At 47.9% G+C, this 14,251-nt stretch overlaps 1 protein-coding gene across 1 annotated transcript; it reads left to right on the top strand.

The window, feature by feature from the left end:
• The first annotated feature begins 5,289 nt into the window (after window positions 1-5,289).
• LOC139807646 (T-cell activation Rho GTPase-activating protein-like) lies at window positions 5,290-10,724 on the top strand. Its single transcript, XM_071726756.1, has 13 exons — window positions 5,290-5,621; window positions 5,716-5,850; window positions 6,058-6,222; window positions 6,364-6,405; window positions 6,749-6,833; window positions 6,941-7,004; window positions 7,435-7,610; window positions 7,862-8,023; window positions 8,211-8,320; window positions 8,703-8,898; window positions 9,109-9,201; window positions 9,481-9,636; window positions 10,167-10,724. The coding sequence occupies exons 1-12, from the start codon at window positions 5,290-5,292 to the stop codon at window positions 9,583-9,585; spliced, it is 1,665 nt and encodes a 554-aa protein (XP_071582857.1). The 3' UTR covers window positions 9,586-9,636; window positions 10,167-10,724.
• Window positions 10,725-14,251: the final 3,527 nt, after the last annotated feature.

Below are 14,251 nucleotides of genomic sequence, written 5' to 3' on the forward strand. Positions count from 1 at the left end.
TACAAAAGGATGCAGGTGCATGGCTCTGCATGCTCCTCTGGCCACAGCTGCCTGCTTCAGCCAGCAGTGAAGGTTGTCTTGGGAATCTCCCTTTTTAACAAAGCAGAGTGGGTTGGGAAGAAGCTTGGAAGAAGCACCACATCAGCCATCATGAGCCTCTCCAAGTGCCAGCACAGGTGTAAGAGATGCATCCCACTTATTCTTCTGCTAGAAACATGTAATTCCTTTTAGTCGCTGTAATCAGGCAAGACCACCACATGCACTTTGAACCAGAAACCACACACACAAAATGAAAATGAAATCTGCAAGAGCATCTGATAGGCCCCCAGGCTGAGCATTTTACAGCACAGACATGCTTGTGCTAGTGAAGTGCAGAGTAGCCCTAACCACATCCCACTCAGCCTGTGGACTCAGTATCACTGTCTGGAGCAACTACATTTGTCAGGATGGAGGTAGCCACACATTGAACAGACGAGTTCTCCACTCCCCCATTTTCTACTTCACTATTGATGTGTGTGTCTGCCACTGTTTTATCTTTTTTACCTCCCCTACACATAAAGAATAACTTCACTGCAGTCAAACTTGAATATAATGCTTTAAAGAAGGTGTGAGAATTGGGACAGGAGATCCAAAGTCTGCATTTTCTACTCTTGGTGTTGACTCATTCCTCAGTCCTTCTATGAGAGGTTTTAAATACAAAAAGAACCTCCCAAGCCATGGTCAGGAATTATCATTTTAATACAAATTAACTAAAATTCCACTGATTGCTCCAAAGCATGCAAAAGCAAATTATATAAAAAGCCAGATTTTACCAAAACACAAACCCTTATGATCACTTGCATTTGTACAGCATCTTTACTTTTAATGTGCTTTTGTTCCATTTTTTTTGCCTGCCTTTCAGGCATCACTCTGCTATAGCTAGTGAATGGAAAATCCAGCTCCCTTCTCTTAATATTCAAACCTTTTTCCTGGACAGATGTTTAGGAAGGGACAGAATGTGAACAGACTCCAAAATATTATAAAAATTGCTTCAGTCATGAGGGAGTATCCACTTCATAGGGCCTGTAGTTCTGTCCTAAGACAAGTACAACCTGGACAGCTCATTGTATTTGAAACCCAATCATATGTGCAGGGATGCATCTCTTACTCAGATTCTAATCACGGCCTTGTAAAGATTTTATGTTAGCAATAGAGCATTTCAAGAGGTTGCTCTCAAGCTATGAGCATTTAGATAAAAACTGAAGTTTCTATTTCTTTGCTTTTTTCCCCTAGCTTAATCTTATCAGTTCACTTTGATAGTAAAAGTTGTGAAAGGCTTTTACTTATGCAGGGCTACATTCTCACCTGTAGTGGGATTTTCTTTCTTTTTTTTTTCTCTCATGAGCACTATAGTGGAGGTACTTACAATCTAAGGGTCTCCTAGAAATCCATTACTCAGTTTTGGGAAGGCTGGGATATTTTTCTTCTGTGTGGAGACCTGAATACTGCTAAGTCAAATCAACTGAAAATTATTTATAAATTCCCTTTTTTTCTTAAGTCTTAAGGTATGCAAGGGTGTAAGAATGGACAACACAGCCATATGCTGGATCTGCAAAGCTGACCATGGGCTGAACTGACCTGGAAAGCAGGCATCTTGTTTTAGCAGGTGTTAGCTCCAGACTAACAAGCCTCAGATGCATGAAGAGCAGGAGAACTGTGGCTCTGGGTCAGATGAAAGGTTCCATGTTTTTTCAAGTGCTCTCCTTGCCACTGCCCAGCACTCAGCTGATTATGTTCCTGGGCACAACCACAACCAGGTCAGCCTCTGGTTTCCATCAATTTTCTACCCTCCAGCTTGACAGGATTCTTTAATGCCTGAACTGGTCTTACAGTCTAGAGAAGAATGCCATTTCCATAACCCAAAACACTTTAAAGATATGTTTGAAATGCCAAGGAGATTTTAGTAGAGATGTCAAAAGTATGTGATAAATATGGCCTGCCATACCATCTACAGGTACAAATATAAAGGAGCTATTCCAGATGAAAAAAAAAAATCCTGCCTCTGTTTTCTTGGGGCTTTGGTGGTGTTTGATGATTTTGTCTACTACATTAACACTAACACATTAGGACCTCAAACCCTATGTTCAGATCTGGGCTCCCCACTACAAAAAGGACACCAAGATGCTTAAGAGTGTTCAAAGGACAAGAAAGCTGGTGAAAGGCTAACAGCACAAGTCTCATGACAAGTGTCTGAGGGAACTAGGGATGTTTTGCCTGGAGAAAAGGAAGCTGAGGAGAGACCTCATCAGTCGCTAACACTCCCTGAAAAGAGGTTGCAATGGGGTGGGTGTTGGCCTCAAGTCCAAAGTAACAAGTGGAAGAAAAACAGGAAATAGCCCCAAGTTACACCAGCAGAGGTTTTGACTGGCTTTTAGTCAAAACTGCTTCATCATTAAGGTTTTATTATATGGCACAGATAAAACTGTGTCAGTGCTCATGTAGTAGAGCAAGCAAAGAGGCTTAAAAACACATGCACTGCAGTGTGTAGACAGCTCAGCTTTGCTCCAGCAGAAAGCTAGTCCTAGCTCATATGCTCATTTTGCTGTTAATTTGTCATTCCAGCTCTTAATAGAAAGGCTAAAGTTATTTTTTCATCTCTGACAGAAGATACAGTAATAAGTGCAACAAGAGACCCTTCAGGATGGGGTCCTGCTAGCTGGCATTCCAGAGATTCCCTCTTATGAGCTTAAGCAAAGACATCAGCTACAGTGAAGACCCTTATCTGACATGTACTATGAGAGACATATGTGTGATTTGGAAGGAAAACAGAGTTCCTCAATTCTGAGGAAGGGACTATCATGCACAACTGATGGGATCTTTTCTGCAACTAACTTGCTTGTCTTAGTTTGTTATCCTTCCTGCACTCTGGAAATGAAATGTGAGGAGGCTGACAATGGGAACATGAAATCAAACAACATAAAACAATTTGGATCCTCAGAATTATGGAGGAAATGTAATGCTTGGTTCCTTCCATTGTGACACAGATTATTTTTAAGGCTAAAAGTACGTTCCAGGAAGAACTGGAGATGAATAAACCTTCCACAGTCTAAGGATAATGCTCAGACTGGCCAAAACCCTTAAAAAGTCAAAGATCACAATATGAGCAAGGCAGTCTGCTCTTCTAAGGCAATGGCAACAGTTTTCTACTGATTGCCAGAAGAGAAGCTGGGCGTATTTGTCCACCAAAACCTGTGAAGTCAACAAGTGGTACAGAGAACATCCTCTTTGTTATGAGGATTCAAATTTATGATGCTATTTACATCCAAGTTAATCAACAAATGATTGTTTCCCAGAGAAAGGAGATTATTACATCTACAGTACTCACAGCTTGTAGACATTATATTTGCTAACTGGAAACCAGTAGTACCTTACGTGCATTCTTAATGTCCTGTGGTGTTACGATTTCATCAGGAAATCTGACAACCAACAAACAACTTAAGTTTCAGTATTATGTGCTGCAGAAGATGGAAGGATCTGATCTGTGAGGGCTTACCTGTTATAAACCCCTTGTATTCAGAAAGATGGCATTCAAACTATGACTGCCTAATTAGATACATGCCAGTGAAAATAAATCACATACGCAAAGATGTACTGAGGCAGAACGTCTGCTGGGTGGTAGCAAAAGTGAATAACACTATCTTAGCACATCCTGTCTCCATTCCAACTGCAGTGATCAATATTCTTCAGAAGAGGTCACGTAGATTATTCAAAATCTAACTGAAAGAGCAATCTCTTCAATAAATCATCCTGAAGTTCATTATTTCCAGCTGATTTAAAAGCTCCACGCTGAAGCAGAAGTATTTAATTGCATTTTTAAGTGATTTATTCCTTCATACTGACATTAAATGTATATAAGATCAGTTACCTGGGTCACCAGAATGTTAATTAGTGAAGGTTTATGAGTGTAATAGAAGGTCCATAGGAGGTAGACACTTGTCAGTTTGTCCGGACTATTCTGTCACCCAAAAAAGCTTGCCAAAAATAATTGCATACAGTCATCAGCAGAGAACTTGTTACAATAATGAAATTTGCAGCATCCTGCATTTATTTGTTACTGAAGAACAAATCTGAAGCAGGCCTACCTTTCCTCCCCAGGAAATTACTTTCCAGATTGAATATAAAAATGGTATTCTTGAAATGAAGAGTGATGCAATATTACTCTAGGTTTGTCAGAACTTCTTACGGTATCAGGCAATCTCTTTAAACAGGGGCATTTCTTCCTGTCTTAAAGATTCTCAAGAAAAAGAACAAGCAATCAGCAGACTCAGACACCTTTTTACTTTATTACGAGAGAGTAAGGATCAAATCTGGGAGAGGAGAGGTTTGAAACTAATTTTTGACCAAGTTTAAATCTTCTGCCATTCTAAAAAGTAACAAAAAAAACACCAATCTTGAAGCACATGAACCTGAAATTTAAACTGCAAATTTTCTTCAACAAGGGTCTAGTCTTACTGCTTCCCCACATACGTCTACTCTTATTTGTTGAAATGTCAATGATTAGAAATATCAGCTACCTATCTTTTTCTCATTTGCTTGTTGTTGGTCATAACAATCTGCAGACAATATCTGTAAAGTCAGTCACCCCCGCTCTAGCCATTCCTGGGCTGTGATACAATTTGGCACAGATTTTTAGCTCAACTGCACAAAGTAACTGTAATCTGACAATTTTCATTAGTAAGTAAAGGAAAACTGCAAGCATTTTGGAAATGAGAATGTAGTGTGGTATTTGACTGACAAAGGGGTGCTCCAGTTTTTTTTCAACACAAAGGCATCCTACCATCTCAAAGAAGAGCAAGTCCTAAGTAGCCAGGCACTTCTGAGGTGGAAAAAAGCAGATGTAACAGAATGGAGAAAATTAAATCTGCACTAAAACATTGTTTCTAAAAGAAGACTACTTTTTAGATCCAGTATGGACCCTTAACTAATTCTTCTGCAGTAACAAGCTGGAGAACAAGAGGGAGTTGGACAAAAGTTATGCAATAGGTTTCTTGGTTTGTTCCTAGGAAGCATTTTTCACCAAAAGATATTTCAGACACTGGAAAAGGCTTCCCAGGCAGGTGCTGGAGTCATCCCGGGAGGTATTTGAAATGTGTGTCCCTGGTGCTCAGGGACATGGGCTGGTGGTAGACTGGGCACTGGGCTGGGTTAAGCCAGTTGGACTTGATGATCCTCAAAGTCTTTTTCCAACCAACATGGTTCTAAAGCTGATGGGTTTAAAGCTGTTCCTGCTCAGTGCAGGGTGACTGGACTATGTCACCTTTAAAGGTCCCTTCCAAGCCAGTGCATTCCGTTGGTTCCACGGTTCCATGGTTCTGTTTTCCAAGGGCCCTGTTGAGTCGTTGGGGTCCCAGTGGTGACACCCCTGGCAACGGGCACAGTGCCTGCAGGGAGAGAGTTGTGCAGGCAGGGAGCAGCACTGGGGAGAGCCACGCTCTTGTCCAGCAGCTCTCTGTGGCATTGCGACCCCCTTGGCAGCCTCGCTTGGGCCATTGGGCACTGCCCTCAGCCCACCAGTGTGTCCCAGGCGAGGCTTTTCCTAGTGTTCTTAGGATGGGACAGCTGAACTGCACCCATGGCTCCAGGTAGGCTCCCCCCGTGACCCGGGAACACGCTGGCACAGCCCTTAGGGCCCCGCAGCAGCCGCCTCCCTCATGCCCGACACCGTCTGCTCTGCAGGAGCAAGCGGGAGCGCGTGCCCATCCGCTCCCTCGAGGTGCTGCTCCGCCAGCGCGTGAGGGTGACCTGGGGCCGTGAGACGAGGGAAAGGGACCTCTTCCTCTTGAGCGATGTTTTGATCATCGCCAAGCCCAAGTAAGGCTCCTGGAGCCCAGCTGCCTTTGCTCCCAAGCCCTGCTCCTGGCACAGGGCACAAGGGCAGGGACAGCCAAGGAGCAGCCCCGGGCCCCTGGCACCTTGCTGGGGGATGCGCTCATGGCCACGCCCTTGGCAGGAGGATGCCAGAGGGGAGCCCCAGGGCTGGGCCGCCTCTGGGTCACCTCCTGTCACTCTTCTTTACAGACGTGGCGGAGCCCCGCGCCCCAAGCTCGTCCTGGCCCTGGACCAGCTCCAGGTGCTGTGCGGCAGCACAGGGGTGGCCGGGGATGGAGCTCAAGAGGAAGAAGGGAAGAACAGCAACTCCCTTGTCCTCACCTGGTCCCACGGCTCCTGCATCGTCACCTTCCCGTGAGTCTGGCTGACACGTCCCACCCCACGGGGCTTTCTCCTGCCTCTGTGGCCTTCCCCACGGGACAGGGCTGTGCCTGCACCCGCCCCTGCCCCCAGCCTGCAGGTGCAGTGGGACACTCAGGCTGTTTCTTTCTGCAGCTCCTGGGCGCTGAAGGAGCTCTGGGTCAGCGCCTTCCTTGGGTAAGCTCTGCCTGGCAGTGAAGCCTGGGGTGGACGTGGTCACGTCCTGGGGGGAAAGCTCTGCCTGCAGCTGTTCTGTGACAAAACACTGCTCCCTGCTCTGGGGACAGATACCCCCATGCCTGTGGGCAGCTCTTGAGTGGGCAGAGCTGGCTGAGCTGCTTCATGTGGCTGTGGGGCTCCAGCTTACGCCCAGCCTCAGCCCCAGCCCCAACCACTGCTGCTGCTCTGCGCTGCACTACTGGTGCTCCCTGGCTGCTTCTTGGGAGTGCTCCCTGGGCTGGCAGGACAGGGAAAAGGTGTGTCTCACACAGCTCTTGTTCTGCCTCTTGCCCACGCACAGAATACCAGAAGAAGGAGAGGGACCCAAGGTGACCCAGCTGCCCTCCATCAACCTCCTGCTGAAGGTGCTGCATGGCCTCAATGCTGTGAGTGTCCCTCCTGTCTCCCCTCTGTCCCCAGCTGCTGCTCCATCCCCTCCACCAGTGCTCCAGGTGCATCGTTTCTCACCTTCTGCTCTCTTCCCCTTGCCCAGGAGAAGACACTCAACACCAGCAGGCTGGAGAGGCTGCTGGAGGAGCAGGCAAAGGTCTGGATGGGTTGGGGAGGCATCCCAGTTGTCCCCACCTCCCTCCCACACAGAGCAGTGCTGCTTTCTTTGGGCCAGGGACTGATAAAGTTGCCTGATGGCCCTTTCTGCTCTGGGGCTGCTCAGTGAGCACAGCACATTTCTTGCAGGCTGGTGCAGAGCAGCAGCTACCTCCAATCCCCTCTGGCAGTGAAGGGGAAGACGGTCATGCAGCTGGTGAGTTTGGAGCAGACAGACAAAGGGTGGCCCTTCTCTTCACGGCCCCATCCCCACGGCCCTGCAGCAGCAGCAGAGAGCTGCCAGGCCAGGCCCTTTGTTCCCAAACGCTGCCTCTCCCCTGCCCTTGGTGGGGGGTGGGAGGAGAACACTGAGAGGGGCTCTGGGATGAGCAGTTCCCGGTGCTTCTCCTCCAGGGCTCTTTGCTCTCTTTCCCTTGGCAGCAGGCAGGACCCGCAGGAGGAGGTGGGGGCTGCCCCGGCTCTTTGGGCAGCGAGGAACCTCGGCCGCTGCAGAGGCGCCCAAAGGGCCAGGGGGCTCTGGCAGCAGTGCTGCTCTCTTTGGGCAGCCCCTGGCAGCCCTCTGCAGCCAGGACGGCACGCTGCCCCAGCCCATCCAGGTGAGCAAGCCTGGCCAGAGGATCCCCATCCATCCCTCTGGCTCCTCTGCAGAGCTGGTGCTCCCAGCAGAGGGCACCGAGATTTCTCCTGCCCGTGGTCCCCCCCCCAGCCATCTCTCTCCCAGGCCAGGCCAGCCCAGCCAGAGCTGCCCAGTTCTGTTCACACTCGCTCCTGCCCCTCAGGAAGGTTCCCCTGCCCCAGGGCTTGTCTCCAGCCCAGCAACTCTCTCCTCTTCTCTCCCCTGCTGCAGGACCTGCTGGCTCTCCTGCACCAGCAAGGGCCATCCACGAAGGGGATCTTCCGGCTGGCGGCCGAAAAGCGTGCCTGCTGCCAGCTGAGAAAGGCTCTCGAGAGTGGAGCAGAGGTCCCCCTCGGGAGCCATCCTGTGCACCTGCTGGCTGCCATCTTGAAGGTGAGCCCTGCTGAGGTGGAGCCCAGCAGCTCCTGGCTCTGTGGCTGCTGATGGGCACCTGCCAGACCTGCAGCCCAAAGCCGGGAGCCTGCTCCGCGTCGGACAGAGCACTGGAGATGCTGCCTGTGCTCCCTCCTGGTAGCGGTGGCCAAAGCCTCCGTCTCAGCCACAGCCCTTGGCATTGCAGGACTTCCTCCGCGAGATCCCCTCCAAGCTCCTCGAAGAAGAGCTCTACGAGGAGTGGATGAGAGCCCTGCAGAAGACCAGCAGGCAGGAGGGGCTGGCAGCACTGAAGGAGTGAGTGTGGCGAGCAGCCTGCCTGCTCCCTCCACAGGGACTGCAGAGCCAGGGACTTGCCTGCAGAGCGATGGCCTCGTGGCCAAAGCCGTGTTTTCTGTCAGCCACCTCTTGTCTTGCTGCTGTGGGCTGGGGCTGTGGGGGAAGGGGCACAGGGAAGCCTTTCTCTCCTTGCATCTCTTCCCAGAGGCAGTAGGGCTGCTCCAGGCAGGGAATGTTGCCAGAAGAGCAGGGAGGGCTATCTCAGCAGAGGTGCTCTCTCTGCTGTAGCCCATGCCTGGCCAGGGAGCCTTCCCTTGGCTGCTCCTGGCTGAGTTGAGGCTGGGAGAGTTATGTGGCTGACAACATCTCCTTTGGTAATGTTGTGTTCCTGCTCCCTCAGGGTGGCCAGCAAGTTGCCCGAGGCCAACCTCCAGCTCCTCAGGAGCTTGTTGGCCCTGCTTGGAGCCATCAGCAGCAATGCCGATACCACCAGCATGACTGCTGGCAACCTGGCCATCTGCCTGGGGCCAAGCCTCCTCAGCCCACCCCAGGAGCAGACCCTTCCCCTGGATGAGCTGCTGCAGGTGACAGGGAAGGTACGTTGTGTTCCCCAGCCAGCCCCAGGCCTCTGGGCACACCTGAGCTTGGCTGCTCAGAGGCACCTGGCTGCCTCCTCTCTTCAGGAAAGGCTGTGATGGAGCTGCTGCTCAGAGCAGCCCCACAGCTCCAGCTTTGTGTTCAGGGATGGGAATGACATTTTCAGACAGATCCTAGAAACCTGGAAACCAATGCTTTTTTCTGTGCAGGTGATACATCTGGTGGAGTTCCTCATTGACCACCACGGGGAACTCTTTGAGGAGGAGGCTGCTGCACCAGAGGCAGAAGGGGAAACATCAGAGGTATGTGAGGTTCACAAACAGCATGACAGGAAAAGCCTCCACCCTCAGCAAGTGGGCCTGCTGCCCCAGGGACAAGCAAGGACATCCAGGACCTGCAGCTCTGCACAAGTGCAGGTTGATAAGGCTGATGCCTGTTGGCCATCACACTTGGTGGGTGGGGTGATCCCACTGGAACTGACTCAGCTTAGCTGAGCAAACTCATCCAAGGGATCTCTGTGTTAGGCAGCAGTCAGTCAGGTAGGTCCTCCCCAGCTGTTAACTTCAGCACTTCCATTGCAGGTGCCTGCACTCTCCTCAGAAAGCAAACATGTGGAGAGTCAGGCACCACAGGAAACTGGGCCAGAAGAGCAGGAGGGTGAAACCAGAGCTCTCCAGGATCCATAAGCTCTGAAGTAGATCCAAGCGGGCAAGAGGAACTTCGTGCAGCTCAGGTGTGTAACAGGTTCTGCTGTCTGCCTTTCAAAGCTCTGAACACTGCTCTGTAGTTCTATGGGAACTATTTCCAAGGGTCCCAGAGATGGTCCCAGAGAGGAAGCATGCACCTCCCTTGGGAGAACGTGTCTGTCAGGAGAAACTTCCCACTCCACTGCTGGCAGTTTTCACTGTGCACTTGTTGAATCTCTGTTTTTGCAAGGTGGAGCACACACCCCAGCAAGGTGACAAGACTCACCATGTTGGGCGTTTTGACTCAATGCCAGCCAGATTTTTGCTTGCTCTTTGGAAAAGAGCACATCCCATCTTCTAAGGGCCTCCATGCCAAGCCCTTCTGCCTGGCAAGGGAACACTTCCCATGTTGGTCAATTTGCCAGGGTCTGAGGGTACCCCACGTCTTGAGAAGGAAGGGCCCAAAGCAGCACTGATGTTTCTGCCATTTTACTGGCAGAAGACTGGAAGACAAAGTCCCTCCTGTTCCTGCTCTCCTGGTTTCTTCAGCACTTTCTGACTCTCTCCTTTTAGGTGCCGAGTTCTTTTCCATGCTTGGATTCCCTGGATGAGCTCTGACACCTGGGCCTCGAGGCGCACGATGCAGCCCCAGCACCACCTCGGCGGCTGCAAGGAGAGACACCCGGTGCCCTTCTGCTCTGGCCAGCAGACTGCACTGCTAGGAAGGACTGCACTTATGCTGAACAGCCTGAGCTCCCTTTCCTCCCCTTAAACCTGTAGAGATAGAATGATAGGAGTTCTTGTTTAGTCATTTAGGAATTTAGGAAAGAGTTGTTTCGTGTTCTTTTATCAGTTTTTTTTAGTAATTTAGTTTAGGTTTGTTTCACAAGATTAGTCTAGAGTGTACTTTCAGCTAGGTTAGTGAAAAAGCATAAAGAGTGACAAAAGTCACTCTTTATGCTTTTTTGGATAGACTTTGTTACAAATGTAGTGTCTTAGGCTCCCTTTCCTCTCCTTAAGCCAATATAGGAACAATTTTCGGAGTTCTGGTTTAGTTGTTCTCGAGTTCAGAAAATAGTTGTTTCATGTTCTTTCAGCAGTTTGTTCCAGTAATTTTAATATAGTTTTGGTAATGTTAAGATTTCGAGTGTGCATTTTATCTCTGTTTTTTTTAGAAAACAACTCACTAAGTGTTCCTTAGACATCCCCCCCCCCTTTCCCTGTTCAATTTTTGTCCTTTTGGCCCATCTCAAACTGAACTGGAAGACAGGAGGGAGTTTCAAAGACAGTTGTGTTACCACCCTTGCAATGAACACTGATGCCTGGGTGGAAAGGAGCTCCAGCCTACTGGCCAGGCTAAGAAAAATCTGAAGAACCTGTGGGTGCCTCAGCCCACGCATTTTTTTTAGGATAAGGACAGCATTGCTGCCTCTTGTTGGCTTGGGGTGCACTAGGGATATGAAGAATTGCTGGGGTTATTATGATGGGGTAGAGGCTGGGTGTAATATCTGTGTCCATCTGTCCATCTGTACTGGATGTCTGGGCCTCATTTGATTTCCTGTTTATGGAACAAGTCTGCTTTTTAATCTGTCTACTTGTAAACTATGTGTGGTTTTACATACAGGAGGAAAGGCTCATGTTCTCAGGCATGTTCTTGTATGGAACACACAGCAGAATATTCTTTCTTGTCATTTTTGCTCAAACATGGAAGGCTTACAGATTGCAGTAGGTTAAAAACTCCAGACTAATAGATCTAAACTAGCCACCTGAAGCATTCCTTTCTTGCCTCTTCTGCAGCTCAGCTGTCTGTACTGATATGAACACACTCCTTTCTGTCATAACTGGATTTTTGAAACCAGCTTTTCACAAAGCCCTACACACTTAAATAGCCTCAGTCATTTGATACTTGAGCTCTGTACAAGGTGTAGTGGGGCTGAGCTCCTTTAAGAAGGAAAAATGACATAACAGGGCAAAGAAAATGCACATCTGATCTGCAAGTCCTGATGTGCAGGAGTCAGCAGAGCATGGAAATTCAGGTGCAGCTCTCCTAGCTGGCTTCTGAAGTGTTTCATAGGCAATGTAACTTTTCCTCATGGGAAATGACTCTTGTGGTTCTGAGTGTAGAAAGAGAAGACTCAAGCTGCTCCTTACTCCTTTATGGGCAAGTATTTTTACATGATACCTATCCAAGGGACAGCTACCACTACCACTGAGCTGTCTGCTCAGTCATATTCTTCCTCTCTGGGGTTTAACTGTTCTATCTATGGGCTATTGCTAAGCACACTTATTGCTGTGCCTCTTGTGGCCTTTTCAGGCAACATTGCTTGATTTGCTTGATTTCTTGGGACGGATTACCACATACTGGTCTTTTCCTTCTATTACCATTACAGGGAAGAAAAAAAAAAATTCATTTTATTGTGCTTAAGCCGCAATTTTAAAAAAATGTTATTTGAAGCACTTGGGCCTGGCAATATGGATGACAACTTTTCTTAGCAGTGCATGAGAAAACTACAGCGGCTGAAGGAATCTAATCTCAGCAGCTAGGGTGATTCTTTGAGACAGTAATTTAATTTTATTTCATAAGACTAGGCTTACAGTGACTCTTCAGCTCCTATAGTGAAAAAGCAGAAAAAATTACAGAAGTTATATCCCCCTGCCTTACCACCTGCATCCTCCAGGAAAAGAAATGGAAAAGATAATATACTGAGAGAGTACATGGAATAGGAAAGAAATGACAGAAAGATAATTATTAATCCAAAAGAAGAATGGCAGCTTGTCACACAACTTACCTGACAATTCTGAGTAGGTGTCAAGAAGGTGGATAATGCAAGCACAGCTGAATTGCCTTTTTGGTACAGGAACAAAGCACTGCACTTTAAAAAGTGCTTCAAATAAGCTGCAGAGAGGTCTTGGCCTGCTATTAGAATACAGCTACATATCACATGTGTCTCCACACATTTCTAAAAGAAAATGCAGGCAGGTAGCAGACAGGAGTCCACTGTGCTTCACTGTATTTTTATTTACAGCTGTTCATACTTCACAGAGAGATATAAAAACCACTTGCTCCATACATGCAGGGAGCACCCTTGGCTGGTCTTTGGTCAGCTGAGGTTCTTGTATGCAGCACACAGCAGAATACTCTTTCTTATCATTCTTTATCAAATGTTGCAGTTTCCTAGGTTAGGAACTCCAAACTAGTAACTCCAGATTAGCCACCTAAAACATTTCTTTCTTGCCTCTCCTGCAGCTCAGCTCTGTCTGGACTGATAAGAACACACCCCTTTCTGCCAGTCATAGCTGGCATTTGAAACCAGCTTTTCCCAAACCCCTACTCACTTAAATAGCCTCAATCATTTTGATACTTAAGCGCTGTATGATGTCTAGTGGGAATGAGCTCCTTTCAGAAGGAAAAATTCAAGTACCAGCCATGACATGGAAAAGAAATTTCATGGCTGATCTGCAGGTCTTGCAGTGATCGTGCAGGAGTCAGCAGAATACAGAAATTCAGGTGCAGCTCTTCTAGGTGGCTGCTGAGGTGTTCCAGAGGCAATGCCATCATTACCTCGTGAGCAAAGCCTTGCCCTATACCCTCAGCAACTGCTGCCCCAAGTAATTACACTTCCATCTGCTCAGAGCTCAGCACCATGGCAAAAAATCTGGGGTTTAAATGAATAAAAAAATCCCAAAATACTTTTTTTTGAAAACAAACTAAAAAATCCCAACACACTCCATAAGGAGAAATGTCAGATGTCAAGACCCAACTCTGGATTTTTTTACCATTTCCCTGTCATTCCTTTACCTGCAACTGTGGGTCACTGAGAACTACAGATTAGCCTTTGGTCTGGAGTCACAAACCACAACTTGTGCTCCAGATGCTGCTGCTCTGTAGGGCCAACATGGACACCCACAGAGTGCACCCACCTGAGCCATCCCAGGAGCTTAGTGCACACAAAGAGGGAACACCAAGGATGCCAAGTGCACACATTTCACACACCCATGTGGACACTGGAGTCATTATTTGTATTGTGCACACTGGTGTCTGCTTGCTTGTGCTTTATACAGACTTTGAGTCTCTGCTGAAACATTGGAATACAAGGTTGTGCCCCTTTGTCTTTTTTCTTTACCACGGATGTTGCTATGTATATCGGGACACTTTGCAAACAACTGTATTTAAGTTCCATTAGGTAATGACTGTGTGCATCACAGGCATCTGCAGACAAAGCCACCTCAAATCTGACTACTGGCAGAGTGATTTGTTTGTAAGCAGACTGAATGCTCAGTGCATGCCTGTTCCCCTTGCCATAGCTAAAATTCATTGTACAGGCTGTCTGCAGGTCTTCACATTTCTCAGTATGTATGGCTTTCTAAAAGTTCTTACAGCTTCTCTACAGAAATAAAGTGTTAAATGTCTATCTGGCCAATCTCAGGATTTGTGTGAGTACCTTTCACTCTTTTTCTCTGTGTTTCATGTCTCTCTTTCTCTGGTATTTGGCTGTCCAAGAAGACAAAAGGGTTATGCAGGGGTGCACTTGTATAAACCTTTGATTTCTCCCATGAGCTTTTCTTTTGCTGGGAGGAAACCTGAGTAAACATGCATCCAAGGTCTTGACAAGGAAAGAACTGAGCATGTTACTACTTCTGAGGAAAAAAGATGACTATTTTGTCA

This window comes from Heliangelus exortis, chromosome 1 (genome assembly GCF_036169615.1).
Source record: "Heliangelus exortis chromosome 1, bHelExo1.hap1, whole genome shotgun sequence".
Lineage (NCBI taxonomy): Eukaryota > Metazoa > Chordata > Aves > Apodiformes > Trochilidae > Heliangelus > Heliangelus exortis.

What these genes read in the sequence shown, in the direction of transcription:
- LOC139807646 (XM_071726756.1), top strand. Translation starts at nt 5,290, where the DNA reads ATGTCACCTTTAAAGGTCCCTTCCAAGCCAGTGCATTCCGTTGGTTCC. An exon ending in TTGATCATCGCCAAGCCCAA is followed by an intron (nt 5,851 to 6,057) that starts GTAAGGCTCCTG and finishes TCTTCTTTACAG; the next exon opens with ACGTGGCGGAGCCCCGCGCC. An exon ending in CGCTGCCCCAGCCCATCCAG is followed by an intron (nt 7,611 to 7,861) that starts GTGAGCAAGCCT and finishes CCCCTGCTGCAG; the next exon opens with GACCTGCTGGCTCTCCTGCA.